The sequence below is a fragment of the Entelurus aequoreus genome, linkage group LG18, assembly GCF_033978785.1.
Source record: "Entelurus aequoreus isolate RoL-2023_Sb linkage group LG18, RoL_Eaeq_v1.1, whole genome shotgun sequence".
Classification (NCBI taxonomy): domain Eukaryota; kingdom Metazoa; phylum Chordata; class Actinopteri; order Syngnathiformes; family Syngnathidae; genus Entelurus; species Entelurus aequoreus.
In genome coordinates this window covers 20,198,276-20,218,550 of record NC_084748.1, presented here as the reverse complement: position 1 = coordinate 20,218,550, position 20,275 = coordinate 20,198,276, and the positions used below count along the sequence as shown (strand labels likewise).

At 40.6% G+C, this 20,275-nt stretch overlaps 1 protein-coding gene across 2 annotated transcripts in view; it reads left to right on the top strand.

The window, feature by feature from the left end:
- LOC133633927 (high affinity choline transporter 1-like) overlaps positions 1 to 13,805 on the top strand; it is a 49,306-nt gene extending 35,501 nt beyond the window's left edge. For both annotated transcript variants that reach the window (XM_062026743.1, XM_062026744.1), the window contains 4 exons: positions 6,783 to 6,926; positions 7,148 to 7,301; positions 7,397 to 7,614; positions 11,196 to 13,805. In XM_062026743.1, coding sequence (XP_061882727.1) covers positions 6,783 to 6,926; positions 7,148 to 7,301; positions 7,397 to 7,614; positions 11,196 to 11,726 — 1,047 coding nt within the window. In that variant the 3' untranslated portion in view covers positions 11,727 to 13,805. The remainder of the gene's footprint in view (positions 1 to 6,782; positions 6,927 to 7,147; positions 7,302 to 7,396; positions 7,615 to 11,195) is intronic.
- The last annotated feature ends 6,470 nt before the right edge of the window (positions 13,806 to 20,275 follow it).

The window sequence follows — 20,275 nt, the reverse complement described above, 5'->3', positions numbered from 1 at the left end:
GTAACTATTTAGTTACTTCTTTTTTTCTTCTTTTTTTTTAAAGCTCCCATTAATGCCCTTTTAGCCTTCATTTAAGTACTGTTATTGCACTGAAGAATAATACAATCTGTTGATCAACTAGACTTTTTGATTGATTGATTGATTGATTGATTGATTGAAACTTTTATTAGTAAATTGCCCAGTACAGTACATATTCCATACAATTGACCACTAAATGGTAACACCCCAATAAGTTTGTCAACTTGTTTAAGTCGGGGTCCACGTAAATCAATTCATGACATGCATTTGTATCTTCCTTTTAACATAATTAATGAAAAACAGTGCAACATAATAAGGCATTTCTCCTTTCTTTAAACTTGGACCATTGACCATTAATAAAAAACAACTTAAAGTGCAACATAAGAAGGCACATCATCTTCCTTGAAACATATATAGTGAAATAAAGCCTGACATCTGGAGTGATGCTGCTGTCTTCCACACTTGGAGCCATGGCTTGTAGAATCCTTGTTTTCAGTGGCAGGATCATTGACACAGATGGTGAAGTTTCAGTGCTCAGTAGAGATGTAACAGTTTTGAGGGGTTTAAGCACCTGGAGGACCTCCTTTGCCACTCTCACATCATCATCAGACAGGTTGATGATGTCTTTGACATTTGTCTTCAGGGTGTTGGGGGTCAATGCAGAGTATATAGCTGCCTGCTGCTCCAACATATCAAAAATGGATTTACGTGGACCCCGACTTAAACAAGTTGAAAAATGTATTCGGGTGTTACCATTTAGTGGTCAATCTTACGGAATATGTACTGTACTGTGCAATCTACTAATAAAAGTTTAAATTAATCAATCAATCAATAAGTGGAGTTCCACCTCGTTGGGACATCATGTATGAGTTTATGAGTAGGCAGCTTTAGCATTTCTTGCTTTGTCTTAAAGGCCTACTGAAATGATTTTTTTAAATTTAAACGGGGATAGCAGATCCATTCTATGTGTTATACTTGATCATTTCGCGATATTGCCATATTTTTGCTGAAAGGATTTAGTAGAGAACATTGACGATAAAGTTCGCAACATTTGGTCGCTGATAAAAAAAGCCTTGCCTGTACCGGAAGTAGCGTGACGTCACAGGTTGAAAGGCTCCTCACATTTCCCCATTGTTTTCAATGCAGCGAGAGCGATTCGGACCGAGAAAGCGACGCCATTGAAGCTAACTTAGCTATGGGACCTCACGGAGCTATGCTAAAAACATTTGCTATCCACCTACGCCAGCCCTCATCTGCTCATCAACACCCATGCTCACCTGCGTTCCAGCAATCGGCGGCGCGACGAAGGACTTCACTCGATCACCGATGCGGTCGGCGGCTAGCGTCGGATAGCGCGTCTGCTATCCAAATCAAAGTCCTCCTGGTTGTGTTGCTGCAGCCAGCCGCTAATACACCGATCCCACCTACAGCTTTCTTCTTTGCAGTCTCCATTGTTCATTAAACAAATTGCAAAAGATTCACCAACACAGATGTCCAGAATACTGTGGAATTTTGCGATGAAAACAGAGCTGTTTGTATTGGATACAATGTGTCCGAATACTCCCGTTTCAACCATTGACGTCATGCGCAAACGTCATCATATCTAGACGTTTTCAACCGGAAGTTCCCCGGGGAATTTAAAATTGCACTTTATAAGTTAACCCGGCCGTATTGGCATGTGTTGCAATTTTAAGATTTCATCATTGATATATAAACTATCAGACTGCGTGGTCGGTAGTAGTGGGTTTCAGTAGGCCTATAAGCACATGAGCAGCTGTTGTGCTTGGGTGGAAGTAGGAAACCTCCTTCCTGATCCTCCCAAGGAGGTGCTCCATCCTATTGACTGAGATTCCCTTCTGTGATGCCAAATTCACTACATGTGCAAAGCACATATCTGTGGTCCCAGTCCTGCCTCATTCACTGCAATTATTTGATTTTTGGCATTATCACGTGTGACTGGGATATCTTTATCTTCCATTCCTCCACTGCTTTTGTCAGTACCTGCGCAATGGGGCGTGTCTTCTCATCTCCCAGTCTGCTGTGATGAAGTGAGTGCTTATCGTCACATAGTTCCCCTGGACGTCCACCAGTCTGTCATGAGCGCAACAGATGATGCTCGGGATAGTTCATCCACAACTTTTTTCTTCTCCTGCTCATAAAGATCTGGCACAATGTTATCGCTGAAGTGGGTGCGCGACGGGAAATCGTAACGTGGCTCAAGCACGTTCAGCATGTGTTTAAAACCCTCGTTTTGCACAACCAAGTCTGCACTTATAAACACAACATTAAATGGCGCGGGGCGTTCAAGCTCCTCCGTTACTCCGTTCGCCATGACCACGCTGTGTGTGGACTGAACGTGCGATCAACCTTTTTTTGTTTGTTTCATATATCAAACCGCGGATCACGTGTGTGCCGAACCGTAGACACCCCCCCCCCCACACACACACACACACACACACCCAGACACACACAGAGCGCCTCTTTTCTTCTCTTCCGCGACACCGCAACTCTGCAATAAAACACACATTTAGATCTTCTGTTTCTAACCGATACTACATAAAAAATAACGTAAAATAACGCAGTAACGCATCATGTTGTAACGGTAACTGAGTTACTGAATATAAAAAATAACGCGTTAAATTACTAGTTACCGCCAAACTTTGTAACGCATTAGTTCCAACACTGGTTACCACACATTAAAGCGGAAGCGGAAGTGACACCTACAGGAAGGAGGCAGAAGTGACACTGTCAAGAAATGCTTCAAAATAAAAGTATCTGGGAACCCCATGGAGATTTCTTAACAAGAGTATAAACAACAAAAAAACAGGCACCAGGTTTGCTACAAAGGACGTGTGTGGCTGTGCCCGTAAACATAACTTGCAGTCGTTCTCACGTTAGTTTTACTGACAAAAAAAACCCAAATAATACGGCTAAGTATAATTTTTAATATATTCCTGCTCATGAACTTTCAATAATACTTTTATTTTGTCAAAATGATTACTGATTTATTGTTTTTGTCAGATTATACACACTTTAAACCTGTGATTAAACATGATTAATCACGGGTTATTATTTTCTTGCATAAATAAAATTTGCTGGAGAAAATAATCCAATATTTAGGTACAAATCAAGGTGCAATCAAGGTACAGTTACTAATCGATAATGTAGTAAATGCACTCATTAACAACTTAACATAGCGCACCATGATTTACTCTTCTTTAGTTTGAACAGTTGTTGAGACAAGCGAGCTTGTCTCGATCTCTTTTTTTGGTACAATGCGACCCCAGCTCGTTGTGATTATTGGTAAGTAATCACAACGAGCTGAGGAAGCAAAATAAATTCACATTTAGTCTGTACATGCAAAGTTATGGTTTTGTTTGTGTAACACAGTTGGTTTATCCTTGCTGTAACTGTGCCTCTTCAAGGTATTGTACGACAGATCAGCTGTGGTGATTGGAATAACATCTTCTTGCAAGACTTGGTCTTAACAGGTGTTAGATGTCCTGCATGCGTTGGCTGTACGTTTAGCAAAGGCATATGTTTACCTTAACTGTAATATTTTTGTTGACAACATTGAATCAGTGAACTTTGCCTGCATCACGTTCTCCTCTGCTTCTTGTCGATGTAGCTAGCATTAATGCTAGCATGTAGCTACTGGCGTGGCAGCACCAGCTGACCGGCAGCAGCCGTCAATGCTCGCTGAGGACGGTGACTGCTGCTTGCTTTTACCTCAGAGTCTTTAAGACACAAAACAGTCTCCAATATCCCCAGGAAAAGTCACAAGATTTGTTGCTAGTTGCTCGAGTATGTGTTTTGCTTTTAGATGGTATTTTAAACTGTGCGCCGATGATAACCCAGAAGACAATAATAGAGGATCCTTTAAAAATCCATATTTTACTTTGGCCTCTTGCCCACATTCAAATGTAGGTTTTTGTCCCCAATGTTAGAACATTTGTACTAGACTTTTTTGAAAGGCTTCCGCGTTTGTGTGAGGACAGGTTAAACTGACCTCTGTGGATTAAGAAATGTGCTACATTATCTCTTGTTTTTAAACCCTAATCATACATGTGGATGGAGATTTGTTGATCGTATTCATGTGGATACAACCTAAGCTGGCCAATTCATCATTAATGTTGCAAAAGATGTTGATTGTTGACAGTGAGCTGTGTCTAAAATCTGGACCAAGTACAAACAGCATGTGAAGATTTTAAAAAGTTAAAGTTAAAGTTGCTAAAAAGTTCAAGTTAAAGTGAAAGTCCCAACGATAGTCACACACACTAGGTGTGGTGAAATTATCCTCTGCATTTGACCCATCCCCATGTTCTCCCCCTGGGAGGTGAGGGGAGCAGTGAGCAGCAGCGATGGCCCCGCTCGGGAATCATTTTGGTGATTTAACCCCCAATTCCAACCCTTGATGCTGAGTGCCAATCAGGGAGGGAATGGGACCAATTTTTATAGTCTTTGGTATGACTCGGCAGGGGTTTGAACTCACGTCCTTCCAGTCTCAGGGCGGACACTCTACTGAGCAGGTCAAAAGTCAAGCATACAAAGTTTCCTTGAGTTTTTTGAAAGGCGCTAATAAATTTAATGTAATATTAATGTTATTGTACTAGCTAAATAAAGCGACACTGTCCCAAAATTGGTAACGCTGATCCCTCCTGTTATGTCTTCTTATTTTTTGGCAGACAAGGTGCACACTAAGTGTTTTAAAAAGTACAGTTATGGCAGTGCCCAAGAATATTAAACTTCCATGGCTTCATTTATTCCCAGGATTGTAAAACCGGTCTAGTGGGAGTGAGATTTAAGGCATAATAATTGTCAGACAAACAATGATGCTGCAGTTATGGTCAATGACTTTGATTGAAAACATTCACCTAGGCTTGATTTGAATATCCCTCCTGCATCCTTTTTTTTTTTGCCCTCCACCTTTGTTTTGCACTTTCACGTCAATCAAGAGTCGTTCGAATTATCCGTCAGGTAGGGTGGAAGGGCAAAGTACTTCCCTCGAAGCGAAGTGAGGTGAGCTCACTTCGCTTCACATACCTCCCTAAACTGTCGAGTGTGAGGAGAAAGATGGCAGACCAGAAACGTGTACGAATATAAGTAATAAGTATAATTATTGATTTTCATATTACTGACACTCATGGTTTAGTTTAGACTTATGCGACTTTGCCACTGTATGTAAATATTGGCTTTAAACACAAGTACACAATGAAACATATTTTACATATGCACTTTCATATTTCGCCAAAAATATTGTCTTCTAAATGGTCTTCTTAATAAAGACAGGCAAAACAAATAAAAAGAGTACAAGCCGAACATTGCGTGTGACAACATCTTGAAAGTAAACAAATATTTGTCACATCCGCCTTACATCACTGCTGTCAAACGGCGAGTGTTGATGACGAAGCGAGACTCAATCGGCGTCTGTATGCTTAGGAGCGTATTTGCAATACTTCGCCATGGCACTAGATGCTAGAGCCAAGGAGGAGGGTCAATAGAATTGTAGAATATTCATTCATCACATATCTAGGATGTCATCTCGATGTACACTTTCCCGAGTAGCCATGTGGTATGGTATTAACTATTTCAACAGAATGTCTGCATTCAAATGCATTTTTGTGTGGGGGGGATTACCCTTTCTTAGATCAACATAGTAGTATGTACACTACCGTTCAAAAGTTTGGGGTCACCCAAACAATTTTGTGGAATAGCCTTCATTTCTAAGAACAAGAATAGACTGTCGAGTTTCAGATGAAAGTTCTCTTTTTCTGGCCATTTTGAGCGTTTAATTGACCCCACAAATGTGATGCTCCAGAAACTCAATCTGCTCAAAGGAAGGTCAGTTTTGTAGCTTCTGTAACGAGCTAAACTGTTTTCAGATGTGTGAACATGATTGCACAAGGGTTTTCTAATCATCAATTAGCCTTCTGAGCCAATGAGCAAACACATTGTACCATTAGAACACTGGAGTGATAGTTGCTGGAAATGGGCCTCTATACACCTATGTAGATATTGCACCAAAAACCAGACATTTGCAGCTAGAATAGTCATTTACCACATTAGCAATGTATAGAATGTATTTCTTTAAAGTTAAGACTAGTTTAAAGTTATCTTCCTTGAAAAGTACAGTGCTTTTCCTTCAAAAATAAGGACATTTCAATGTGACCCCAAACTTTTGAACGGTAGTGTATATGCATATGTAGTACTGTAAACTTGCCGTGGTGCTTGAGCTAACCACTAACAATGCAGCCATCTAGGAACAACTGTTCCAGGAGCTCTGAGTTTATATTTACTACACACCTTATCCGTTCTGCGCACACGCCTAGCATGAGTAATCTGCCTAAATAATTTTTGAGCTTAAAAGGTCTTCGTCCTCGTAACTGGAGCTGATTGGCCCACCTCGCCACAAATTATGTTTATTTTTAGTTTCTGACCTGGAAGCTCATAATTATGAGCAGATGCACTTGGCAAAGTTGTTGTTGTATCAAACATGTATATTTTCTGATAATGTACTGTATTATTCTGAATTGAGTTTCAAAGTTCGGGAAAGTCCTTCATTCAACCTCATGATTACATCATAGTTTTCATCTAGTAAATGCAATTCAAGCCTCAACTTTCTGCAACAACAGTCTGAATCAAAGAAACTTGAGCTCAAACTCTAGATTTAGATCCATATTGTTCAGTGTCAGACAGCAAACTTTCTCTTCCACAGAATACATAATTAGATAAGCTATTTTTTGTGTGTGTGTTTGTGTATACAGTGGGTGTGTGTCCCTTTTCTGTTGACCAACCCTCACTCCATGGACATCTCAGTGACGGCCTATAACCAGAGCTTCCAGGCTCCATGGATTGGCAAGGTGGAGCTTAATGAAGCTGGCAAGTGGTTTGACGACTTCATGGTGCTGGTGAGTTCAAATTGTTTATAAATACACATAATGAACAGTAAAATTTGCAAATGGGACAACTTGGGCTAGATTTTTATTACCCCTTTCCTCATAGGAGCTTCAAATGAAACTGACATATTTGTTATTTACGCAAAGAATATTGATGGCTTGTTAGCATAGCATGTCAGGAATGACCCTCCTCGTGTTTTCTGTCATCTTAATGGTAAACATTTTTCTACCAGGCTCTGGGTGGATTGGCCTACCAAGCGTTCTACCAAAGGATCCTGTCCGCCTCATCTTACACCCAAGCTCAAGTGACCTGCTTTGCCTCGTCGGCCTTTTGCCTGGTGCTTGGTGTCCCCTCTATACTCATCGGAGCTGTTGCTGCGTCTACTGGTACACATTTAACTGTTTTAACTTCAGTTTTGGCAGCTTTTTATCTTGTGACTTCCTTGTTTGTAATCACTGATATTTATTTAATAATTCCATAGACTGGAACTCAACCATTTATGGACTACCAACTCCATATGAGCGTGGAGAGGCAGGTTCCATCCTCCCCATCGCCCTACAGTCCCTCACACCTACCTATGTGTCCATCATTGGCATTGGAGCTGTAGCTGCTGCTGTCATGTCCTCCATGGACTCGGCCCTGCTGTCTTCTGCCTCATTGTTCTCCTCCAACATCTACAAGAACATCCTCCGAAAGCAGGTGAGAATGTCAACATTACATTTCTTAAATAGAGTGACTCTAGGGCTATAGAAATATATTGTTGTTTAAGTTTGTTTAAGTTGTTCAGGATTGGCAGGTCAATGCAATCGTGTTTAAAAATGTTATATTGTATATATATATATATATATATATATATATATATATATATATATATATATATATATATATATATATATATATATATATATATATATATATATATATATATATATATGTATATATATATATTGTATTATACATTATTTGTCTTTCCGAAACATCTTTATCTCTCAAATTTAGCATAAATAAATCCTGTCAATAGACTAAATAATTCTGTCAGGGAAATGTCAGCATTTAATGTTATCTACTAACATAACTAAACAATAGCAGTATGTTGTTGACAGTTTTGGTCCTAATCTCTTCTGTGTTGTCCTTCTTGACTTGTTCATTACAAAATATAGCAAAACAATAACTACATTTTTTAATAATTGTCCCTTGCGGTGTCCTGTGGGTGGGGTTTCTTGAGTACAGGATTCTTAGCACGCTACGTTGTGCCATTCAGTCCTTGTATAACTGAAGCAGGAGCATTGCCATGGCAGTCAGTTCAGCTTGTTCCTGGTAAACATTGACCTTCGCCAAAGCTGTCTTTTGTCACCAGTTCTGTTAATATTTGTTATGGGAATAATTTCTAGGTGCAGCCAAGGCATTGAGGGGGTTTGGGGCCCTTAATATCTCACCTATTAGACTGTAGGAAAATGTAACTTTTCAAGCAGAAACAAAATAAAAAATACGAACACGTGTTCAGTCTGAGGGGCCTTGTCATCTAATCTCTGATATTATTAGATGTGGTCCTGATGGCCTCATCGGGCTGTTACCTTGAGTGTTTACTGGGGCAGTTCACAGCTGAGTGTAAGCTTCTGAGAGGCTTAGGTGGTGGAGTGGTTTCCAGAAACTGAAGTGTTTCTGGTTCCAAGTTCAAATCCATCCATCCATTTTCTACCACTTGTCCCTAAAGTTCAAACCCTCAGTCCTCAATCCCAGTCACTGCCGTTGTGTCCTAAAACATGATACCCACTTTGCCAAAATGGTGCTAGTGTATACATTTAAAGCTTTTGTCAGTCCACGTCAGGGCTACAAATGCAGTTGACCACCACCAGTGTGTAAATGTGGAATTAAATAATGATGGGTTTAACTGGGTTCAACTGTAAAGCGTTGTACGTCTCTGAAATATGAAAATCCAATCCATTATAATCTGAGTCCCTGGTTCTCAGTCGCAGAAGGTAGGCTCTCACTCAACTCGGGTTGGGAGTGAAGTCTTGCCCTCGGTGGAGGAGTTCAGGTATCATGGGATCCTGTTCATGAGTGATACTGAAGCGTGAAATCTACAAGCAGATCGGTACATGCTGTCGCTGTATCGGACTGAAGAGAGAACTGAGCCATAAGGCAAAGGTCTCGAGTTACACATTGATCTATATTTATATTCTCACCTGTGTTCTGAGCAAGACTGCGAATACAAGTGTCAAAAATGTGTGTCCTCTCCAGGGCCTCAGAGTAGAATCACTGCTTCTTCAAATTGAGAGGAGCCAGTAAGGTTCCAGGATGCCTCCCTGGTGAGGTGTTTACTTGCATAGACCTGGGGTAGACCTACAACATGTTGTGGAGATTATGTCAGACAGTCAAAAGAAAGAAAAAAAAGAAGAAACCCTTGTTTTTATTTATGGGAATATCATTACCCATGTACATTTACAAGAAATAACCAGTGTTGGGACAACACTGGTTATTATTACTGGTTATTATTATTACTGGTTATTATTACTGTAATTACTGTAACGCCGTTATTTTTGGCGGTAACTAGTAGTCTAACGCGTTATTTTTTATATTCAGTAACTCAGTTACCGTTACTACATAATGCGTTACTGCGTTATTTTACGTTATTTTTTATGTGGTATCGGCTAGAAACAGAAGATCTGAGTGTGTTTTATTGGAGCGCTGCGGTGTCGTCCTTCTGTGTTACAAGGAAAAGAAGAGGCATGCTTTGTGTGGGTGGGAGCGGAGGGGGGGCGTGTCTGTGTTTACTATTAAGACATGGCGGAGCCAGAAGTCGAGTTTCTTAACATGGAGATATTCTCACTACTTTTCTTTTGTCGAGCACAAAGAAAAGAACATTTTACTTAAATGTAAGTCGTGTGTTGGGTCAAATATCCTATCAAAAACAGCCCAAAACAGCAATTAAAATCTGCTGAAACAGCTACAAAAGCAACATGCTTCGACAAAGCTAGTAAAGAGAGACACACTTCACCTCCACCTCCAACAGCGGCTGGATTTTAACGGAGGGACTGCTAGCCAGGATAAATTGATAGAGCCATTACAGCGTATGTGCTAGAAGACATGTAGGCTATTTCTACAGTGGAGTCACCCGATTTCAGGCAGCTGGACACAGTAGACAGTGAGTACATAAACATGGAAAGCGAGCTAAAGAAAACACTCAAAACTCTGCCTCTGCTCATCATTCAGCACTGAAGGTACACACACTCTGTCAATTCTCTTATATACTCTTTCATTCTAGACTTCTAGAGTGTTTGATTATCACATCACTCTAAATGTATAGACTATAAAGTTCACAAACATAAAGAGGGATCCTAGTGGGCCAGGCCAATCTTTCCTTATCTCTAAACTAAAACTGGGGAAATGTGTAGATTGTTCTGGGCTTCAGTACAGTGTTGATCTCATGAAGATATGATTTTATTTCCGAATTCCTTGAGAGAAAAAAATGCCTGGTTAGGCTTTGTGTATGTCATGTGTGCCTTCCTTGGGTGAAGCCAGGTTTACAGCTATGTTGTGACATGTTGTTATTATGCTGTTTGTTACTTATGTATGTTATGTTGCAACTATTTAAAATAGTTTTGTCAATTTGTTCTGGCCTGAAATAAATTGGCCCTTTGAAACATATCTCTGTCTTTGTGTGTTGTATGTAGACCACATGGCTTAGCAGAGTTCAGTGATGCAAATGCATGCCAAGTTGATCAACAGATTGTATTATTTTCCAGTGCAATAACAGTACTGAAATGAAGGCTAAAAGGGCATTAATGGTAGCCTTAAAAAAAAAAGAAAAAAAGAAAAAGAAGAAGTAACAAAATAGTTACTTTTCACAGTAACGCATTACTTTTTGGTGTAAGTAACTGAGTTAGTAACGGAGTTACTTTTGAAATAAAGTAACTAGTAACTGTAACTAGTTACTGGTTTTCAGTAACTAACCCAACACTGGAAATAACATACTATAGACAGGACTATTAAAGTTCAAAGACTGACCACAGTCCATAAGCAAAGTCTTAATTGACAGCAACAAAGTAGCTATTCTGTTTAGAGACTAATAATGCATACTGTAGCATGCCCACACTGTCACACTGAATCTGGCCTATGAAAAGAGTAATTGTTGGAGAGAAAATATCATAATGTCTCCAAAGAATGTTCCCTGTATTGAGACATGTACACTGGTAAACTTATGGTCATTGTGTTGTATTTGTTATGATCCCAAAACTAGAAGATCCATATTTTAAATGTCTCCCTTTCTTTTGTGTCAGGCATCAGACCGTGAGATGCAGTGGGTGATTCGTATCTCAGTGGTGGTTGTAGGTCTGGCTGGTACTGGCCTTACCTTCCTGGACAGCAGTGTTCTGGTCTTCTGGCTTGTGGGTGTTGACATGTCCTTCACCATCATGTTCCCTCAGCTGGTTTGCATTCTCTTCTTCAAGGTGTCCAATGGCTACGGGGCCAGTTTGGGCTTCTTAGTAGGAATCCTCATGAGAATCCTAAGCGGAGAGCCCCTCATCGGCTTGCCGCCCGTCATCCGCTACCCCGGCTGCCGGCTGAACGCTGAAGGCACGCTCACCCAATATTTCCCCTTCCGCACTACTATCATGGTCACCTCACTGCTATCCATCCTGCTGTTTTCCTGGCTGGCGAGTATCATTTTTAACAAAGGCCTGTTGTCTGAGAAGTGGGATTTGTACAAGATCAAACGCAAGCAGAAAGTACCTGCAGACAAGAACACGAGTGAAAACAAAGAAGAGGCCTCCGTGGCTAAGCAGTTACTGGACACCACCAGCTGCTGAGGTGTTTCAAAGGGAGCAGATGATGGGTCGTGACAGGAGGAAGACATGCACAGAGGGCTACAGAGTCTTGACATGAGAGTGTCTCTACAGAAACAGGAGTGTGTGTCACATCCTGTACAGATCAACATCAACATGTCCTCTGAACACCTTAGCATCAGTTACCTTCTATAAAAAAGTAAAATGATCAACTTAAATCTTGTATGACAGTAAAGAGCTCATGAACCTGTATAACACATTATGGGACTGATTCAAAACACAGTGAATAATTATGACGAGCCTAGTTTATAACAAGGCTTTGAAATGGACGGACTTAGCTCATCCATTTAAATTCCTTTCCATTTGGAAAGTATTGATACATTTATGAAATAAAATGAGTTTGTTCAATAGATAGATCTGGATTTGTACAGATATTTAGAAAAAAACATTTTTTCACTCTCGCAATTTGAGATAATGTTCCTTTAGGGCATATAAATGTTGTTCCTAGACTAGAGTGCACATTAAACACTTTTTGGCCATCAGTGCAAATGAACCACATATTCAGTCGAACTGAAGAGAACAATGAAGTAGTTTACAGCTCCCTCTTAACAAAATGGTCTTGTAGCATGAATCCAAATTGTCACATTAATCAGACATTAATCATCTTCCTTGAATGAGTTATTGAAATTCAGAACAATTAGATAATTGTACAATACCACAAAGAGAGCACTTGTGATATTGATTGACACACGTGTTTCTATTTTTGATGTGTTGGATTGCCGCTTTATTAACATCACAGAAAATTAATCCGACAGTTATCCAATCACCATCAACCCAATGACAGGTGAGCATGTCTATAATGTGAAAGCACTATTTTGCCTCAAACAGTCGAAAAAAAACCCAGAGCCCGTTCAAAACTTGCCATTTTTATGTAATTTTCAACAATGCTGTGACAATGAGGCAACCTCCATCAGGTTGTCCCATCAGGTCTGACTGCTCTGGTTGCAGTCGCTTGCTGCTAAACAAATATTCAAAGAGTCAAATGTGAAAAACAAAAACTATTTAAATACACTTTTCTTCAAACTGTCATTAATTGAATTCACTTTGATGTTTTTAAAAGATTCATGTACATGTAGAGATTAATGGAAAGGTTTATTTTGTTATCATCAACCTCCAAACATTGTGTTGTATCAAGCACTATGTGTATGACAATCTAAACATCTAGCATCGTACAATCACTGGAACCTGGTCTGTGTTGTCACATCATTTTTTTATTTTTTTTTGCTGGGTACCGTAAAACAGGTGTATACAAATACCTTGTGGAGTAGCTCAAGAGCTCATCACATGAGTCTGAAATAGTGGTCAAAAGAAGGTCATAATCGGTTTCTTTCCAAAGGCATCTTGTAGAACACAAAACAGGACTATTTGCATGCATCTTTTTTTACATAGGCGTGACATTTTTAAATGTATTATACTCTTGTACAGCCTAATCACAATTTGTACATTAACACATATTTTTGTATCAAGGTTGATTTGCCATGCATTGTTTGTTGAGGAGGAAAAAATACCAATGTGTATTTGTATCTTTTGGCTATATCTGAAGTTAAATTCACACTCAGTGTTGCTGAAAAATGAATGAAGACCTGCAATCTCTATATGTTCACATTGGCCTTATGATTGGCCTGCACTTTCAAAAAGTGTTATTGCCTATTATTTGCTTTCATGGTCACCACAATCAATACACTCTCATGCATCGTCACAAATTTAGCCAGCAGTTGTCATCAATGGGAAATGGTGCCTTATTGGAGCATATTTACGTGGTACTGTGTATTGACTTGGTCATTGTTGGGACAGGAATATTTGTTTTTCCATTGTAGGTTGTTGAAGGTCATTGAAGTTCTGGACTGGTTTTAGTTTCATTAAAAATACAAAGCTCTTTTTTTTCTCCTTCCATGTCTGTATTTGGTTTTATACTTATATGCATGACAATTGTCAATGACCTTTGTATGTGTACTGAACTTTTGCGAAGGCTGTTCCTCTCTTGCCACTTGGCAAGGTTCTACTTTGTAATCAATTAATGTAAATCCCCATGGGGTGAGGTTCTTTAACAATAAAAGCTAATCCAAAAATGTTGCTTCTTTGGTTTTATTTGCCACATTTGCAAGTACATGTCTTTGGGCACAAAAAGGGAAGGGGTGAAACTATAAACATCCAAAGCAGAATTAATTTACCATATTTTTTGGACCATAGGGCGCACCGGATTACTAGTTGTAGTTTAGTCTTTATTTAAAGGGTCAATGCACAGAAACATTAAGCTCAAAGACAGATAATACCAGATGATAGCTAAATAGCTAATTTCCATCTGCAGTCCCTGGCTACCTAAATTAAAGGGATACAAAAATCATGCAATTAAATTATAACAATAAAATCATACTATAGCATGTATTCAAATTAAGAAAAGTCATAAAATGCCCTTTCATTGACACATACTTAATATACATTACAACCACACCTCATTTACATCATCACACAAAGACAATACATGCTCTTGTTCACATCTGTCATCATTTGTAAAAACAACCATGATTTTAATAGACACACCTCACAGTTAACAACAAAATGCTCTCATGGATAAATATAATACACATTAAGTTGATGTGTCAGCTTTGATTGCTTCAAATCCACTTTTTAACTTAAATTGTGAATGAAGGGTAATCTGTTAGACTTTTCAAGTTTGTTGTGAGGTCGTTCCATTCCTTTATCGCTTTATATCAGGGGTCTCAAACCAATTGCGGCCCGCGAGACGTTATTTTGCGGCCCCCACCTTAATAGGAAAGTTTAATGTTAGTGCGGCCCACGAGTTTTAAATGAATGGCGCTTGACAGCGTTGTGTGCGGAGCTGAAGGAATCTACCAATCACGGTGTGGTATAGGCCCTCGACAATATGAGGGAGTATATCGAGGGAGTGCCGTGATGGCACTGCCTTTAGTGTCCCCTAGAAACTGTCACCGCATTAGTGTTGTGCCGTTCGCAAACGATTCGTTCGAACGAACAAATCTTTTAAGTGAACGTACTGAACCGAATCACTTCATGAACTGATTCGTTCCTTTCTCAGTTCAGTTGAGTCCACTCATACCGCGACCATGCCGGTATGAGTGGAACTTGGCGCATTCTGTGACTCACTGAACCCTCGACGTCGGCGAACGACGCAGCCAGCTACTCATCATGGGGGCGGGGGGAGGGACTGAGCGAACGATTCGTTCACCGCAGATTAACGACATGAATCACTCAATAAACGACAACGCTCTCGCTCCCTGCTCTGCTTGCCCCAATGCCGCGAGTGATTCTCCTCCCGTCGCGGGGATATGTTTCATGCCATTGGAATCCGTTCTCCATTCATTCTCCAAGCTAACGGCTAATGTTGACTCAAGCCACATGAAAACAAACACACACACACGCTCTGTCCCCATTATCTCAACTCATAAAGTTATGAGAGTAGAGGAGACAGAAAGAAACTCAGTGCAGGCAGGGCAAGGCTGAGCAGTAGCGACGCGAGGGGGAGGGGCGGTAGTGTTGTGTCGTTCGCGAACGTGATTCAGGTTCGCGCTGCACTCACTCACTCATTCAGAATCAGGACTCGCGAACCTACTGACACAGAGCTGACTGTGCCGCGGAGGAGGACGTCACATTGAGGCTCTCGTTCAGTCACTGTGCGCGTCGTTCATTGGGTGCTGAGGGCTTGTGTCGTTCGCGAACTGACACACACCGAGATCTGCCGCTGGGGAAGCTGTTACTGACTAAAGTTAAAGTTAAAGTTAAAGTACCAATGATTGTCACACACACACTAGGTGTGGTGAAATTTGTCCTCTGCATTTGACCCATCCCCTTGTTCACCTCCTGGGAGGTGAGGGGAGCAGTGGGCAGCAGCGGTGATTTAACCCCCAATTCCAACCCTTGATGCTGAGTGCCAAGCAGGGAGGTAATGGGTCTCATTTTTTTATAGTCTTTGGTATGACTCGGCCGGGGTTTGAACTCACAACCTACCGATCACAGGGGTCGGCAACCCGCAGCTCCGGAGCCGCATGCGGCTCTTTGACCACTCTGATGAGGCTCAGCTGCTTACTTGCCGACCCCCTGATTTTCCAAGGAGACTTATGGATCTCAGTGCCTCTCCTAGATAACTCCCAGGGCAAATATAATCCTATTTTCACTCTAATTACTAAATTGAGGGCGTGCCCTAACTGCACTGCAGTAATTGTTCTCAATAGCATTTACAAACAGCGTGCCAGCCCAGCCACATGTTGTATGTAGCTTTAACTTGCACATGTAGGAGACAGCAAAGCATACTTAGTCATCAGCCACACAGCTTACACTGACGGTAGCCGTATAAAACAACTTTAACACTGTTACGTTACAAATATGCGCCACACTGTGAACCCACACCAAAAAAGAATGAAAAACACATTTCTGGAGAACATCCCACCGTAACACAACATAAACACAACACAACCAATACCCAGAATCCCATGCAGCCCTAACTCTTCCGGTCTAGATTATACACCCCCGCTACCACCAAACCCCCCCACACATTGAGCACAGGGGCAACCCGACGTGTCTTATTTCATTTCATTTTTATTTATCTCCTATATTGATGTGCATCTTTGATCGATAGACAATTATACCTCAATTATTCAATTATACATTTAAACACCAATGCCTGAGAAGGAGCAGGATGAAGAAAAATCTTAAATTTTCCTGCCCCCTTCAACATAATACATAGTCTTACTTAATGATATCATATAAACCAACAATTACATCCAAATATAACGAAAACAAACAAAAAAACACACAAAAAAACACAAGTGCAAAACTTCATGATGGTACAAACACACCGAACAAAACAAAAAAAAGAAGTAATATACACCTCACGGGATGATACAAAACAAATACAAAACCAGGCAAAAAATAAGTAAATTAATAAATATAAAGCAAAATGTAAACACTTATGCCTGTCCATATGATCTTATTGTTCTGTCTTTATATATTTTTTCAATTGGAATATATTTTTACAATCTTTTATCTCATTGTAAAGAGAATTCCATAGTTTAACCCCCACAACTTGTTTTAAAGTTGTCCTTGAATACTGATGTTGGAAATGACCTTTTCTTCTATTCTCTTCTTTCTCAGAAGTGATGACAAACATTGTTTGTAAATTTGCTGGTAATGTTTTACTTTTAGCCTTAAACATGACACATAATATCTGTAACTTTACTAGCTCCTGTAATTTCAATAAACCGGAATTAATAAATAACATGTTAGTGTGTTCTAAGTAATCTACTTTATGAATAATTCTTATAGCTCTTTTCTGTAGTTGATACAGAGAAAGTTGCGGTGCACAAGGAATACAATTTGAAACGTCATTATACAACTAGACATGCTGAGGAGTATGCAAAATACCAGGGAGATGAGAGAGTGAACCGGGTTGCAAATTTTAAAACCAGTCTACTGAGGCAACAAGATTTCGTCAAGAAAGCAAGCAAAAAGAGCGATGCAGCGGTCAAAGCTAGCTACATGGTGAGTGAGATGGTTGCTAGGGCGGGAAAGCCATTCAAAGAAGGTGAATTCATTAAAAAGTGCATGTTAGATTTTTTTTAAGAAATCTTTTCTTGCGGCCCGGCCTCACCCAGTTTCTGCATCCAGTGGCCCCCAGGTAAATTGAGTTTGAGACCCCTGCTTTATATGAAAAGGCTGATTGTGCAAAATATGTTTTACATCTGGGTACGCTACACTGCCCCCTGGTGGATGCTCGTGTGTTTGTAGTTGTCACAGCAGATGTAAACTGGACAAAGTGCTTAAGTGGCGCTGGTGCAGTGTTATTTAAGATTCGATGGCTCATTCGTATTGATGCTAATCTTTGAATGTTAGCTAAATTTAACAGTCTATATTTTTGGAGAACTAAACAGTGATGGTGGTGTTGTGGTATTCGGTCAAGGATTTTGAGCGATTGTTTGTGCAAAGTTTCCAATGGCCTCAGTGTCATTTTGCTTGCCTGGGACCAACATGTTATACAATAATAAAAACGAGACATAATCATTGCATTAAAATAAGTTTTAGCTGCCTCCAGTGTTAACGAATTCCTGATACATTTGAACATTTGTATGTTGTATTTAAGACTCTGGCACATCTGTTTGATATGTTTTTTAAAGCCAATGTCACGGCCCGGGCACACATCAGTGCGCAATCATCTGTGAGCCGCGCTGAGCCCACCTCCAAGCGCGCTGAGCGCACCTCCAAGCGCGCTGGCGCGCGCGTCACTCTTACTGCTGCGGGCAGTTGCTTTCCATCTGCAACTGATGAGAGGGACGCCTACTTAAACCACCGCTACCAGAACGTGCTGCTAAGTTCTGTGCCAGAACGTAGCAATCTGTACATCGTACCGTAAGCTCGTTTCCAGCTCCCTAGTTGCCTTTTGATCCTGATCTCTGTGTTTTCCCTGCGTTAATTGTCGTGTCCTTCCTCGCCCCGCAGTTCTTTGTGTGCATCCCAGAGTCAAGCTGTGTGTCTTGTGCTCCTGGATCTTCCCTGTCTCCCTCGTGCTTCCTGGTTCTCGACTCCTCGCTTGCCCCCGGACTACGACAACTCGCTCCTGCCTCTCGACCACGCTTCCGCCCCTGGACAACCCTGCCTGCCTTGCCCTTGTCTGACAGCACCGCTCCTCTCAACACACACCTACAACATTTACGGTAAAACCCTCCAGTTAAGTACTACACATAGTCTGACACCCATTTCCTTTTGGTTACATACACATTATATTATATAATATATATATTATTTAAAATAAGGTATGCATGTATGTATGCTTCCTTCCTTCCTTCCTTCCTTCCTTCCTTCCTTCCTTCCTTCCTTCCTTCCTTCCTTACTTACTAAACGCTCTCCCAGCCTCAGTGCTGTCTTCTTCTCCCCGGTACCATTACAAAATGACACCCAGGTAACGATATTCACTAACATTTTGTATTATTTCCTTATTAACAGTTATATTTGGAAAGGATGACATTTTATATTTGTTCACAAAATACATTGTTGCCGTTTTCTTAATGTTTAATGTAAGACTAGAGTCATGTAGCCATCTTGCCACCTTCTCCATGGCTGCTGTAACTTTTCTGCCAACCGTTTCAGCATCCTTTCCCCAAGTATAAATAACCGTGTCATCTGGATATTTACATCCTCACATACAGATGGCAGGTCATCTATATACATGGAGAAAAGAAGAGGGCCGATATTAGAGCCTAGTGGCAGGCCAATATCAGTAGCAGTGAAACTGGATGTTGTGTTATCAATATGGACACATTGGGTCCGACCAGATAGATATGACATAATCCATGCCAGAGTATCTGTCGACAGTTTAAAAGTTGTTAATTTTGTAAGTAACGTGGGTTGAATGACTATATCGAATGCCTTGCGGAGGTTCTAAGAATATTGCTCCTACTACACCTCCATTGTCAAGGTTTTGTTTTATTGTTTCTAGTAGAAGGCAACATGCAGTTTCGGTCGAGTGATTTGCCCGAAACCCAAACTTCATGGGATGTAGGAGGTCTTTATAGTCCAAATGTTCTGTGAGTTGCTCAACGGTCACTTTTTTCTATTGCTTTGGATATAACGGGGAGAAGGCTAATTGGTCTGTAGTTGTTGATGTCTTGTTTATTTCTTGCTTTATGGATTGGGATGATAGTGGCAGTTTTCAACGTGGTAGGGAAAGTGTTTTCTGTTATTGATTTATTTATCGATGTTATAGGAGCAGTAAGACTATCTTTATACGTTTTTAGGAAGAAAGTGTCCAAACCGTATATCTCTATATCACAGTGACGTGCGGTGAGGTTCATGACTGGTGAGGCACTGACTTCATCACAGTCAGATTTACAAACATATGAACCCTAAAGAGTATCTTATTCACCATTTGATTGGCAGCAGTTAACGGGTTATATTTAAAAGCTCATACCAGCATTATTCCCTGCTTGGCACTCAGCATCAAGGGTTGGAATTGGGGGTTAAATCACCAAAAATTATTCCCGGGCGCGGCGCCGCTGCTGCCCACTACTCCCCTCAGGAGGTGAGCAAGGGGATGGGTCAAATGCAGAGGACACATTTCATTACACTTAGTGTGTGTGTGACAATCATTGGTACTTTAAATTAACTTTAACTTTACACATACAAACTGTAGCACACAAAAAAGCATATTTAATTAAAAAAAAAACGTTATTATGGTCTTACCTTTACTTATAAGTGCGGGAACAGTGGTGTTCATGTTGGAGGAGTTATGAATGAATGAAATATTAAATCCGTGCTGCAGTCTGCAAGTGTACCTAATGTTGTGGCCCTGCGGTCGTTCGCGGCTCCTCCAACGCGAGCATTGTTGTTTTTGCACTTTTTGGCTTCTTGTTAAGTGACTTTTTTTGGGTGGATTTGGTCTTGCACGTGGAGGGTTTGGGTGTGGGCTTTGGTTGGTGTGGCGCTCCCGTCGGGAGGTGCATTCTGCGGCGGTGCATTAACCGGCACCAGGAGGCATGGTTAATGCG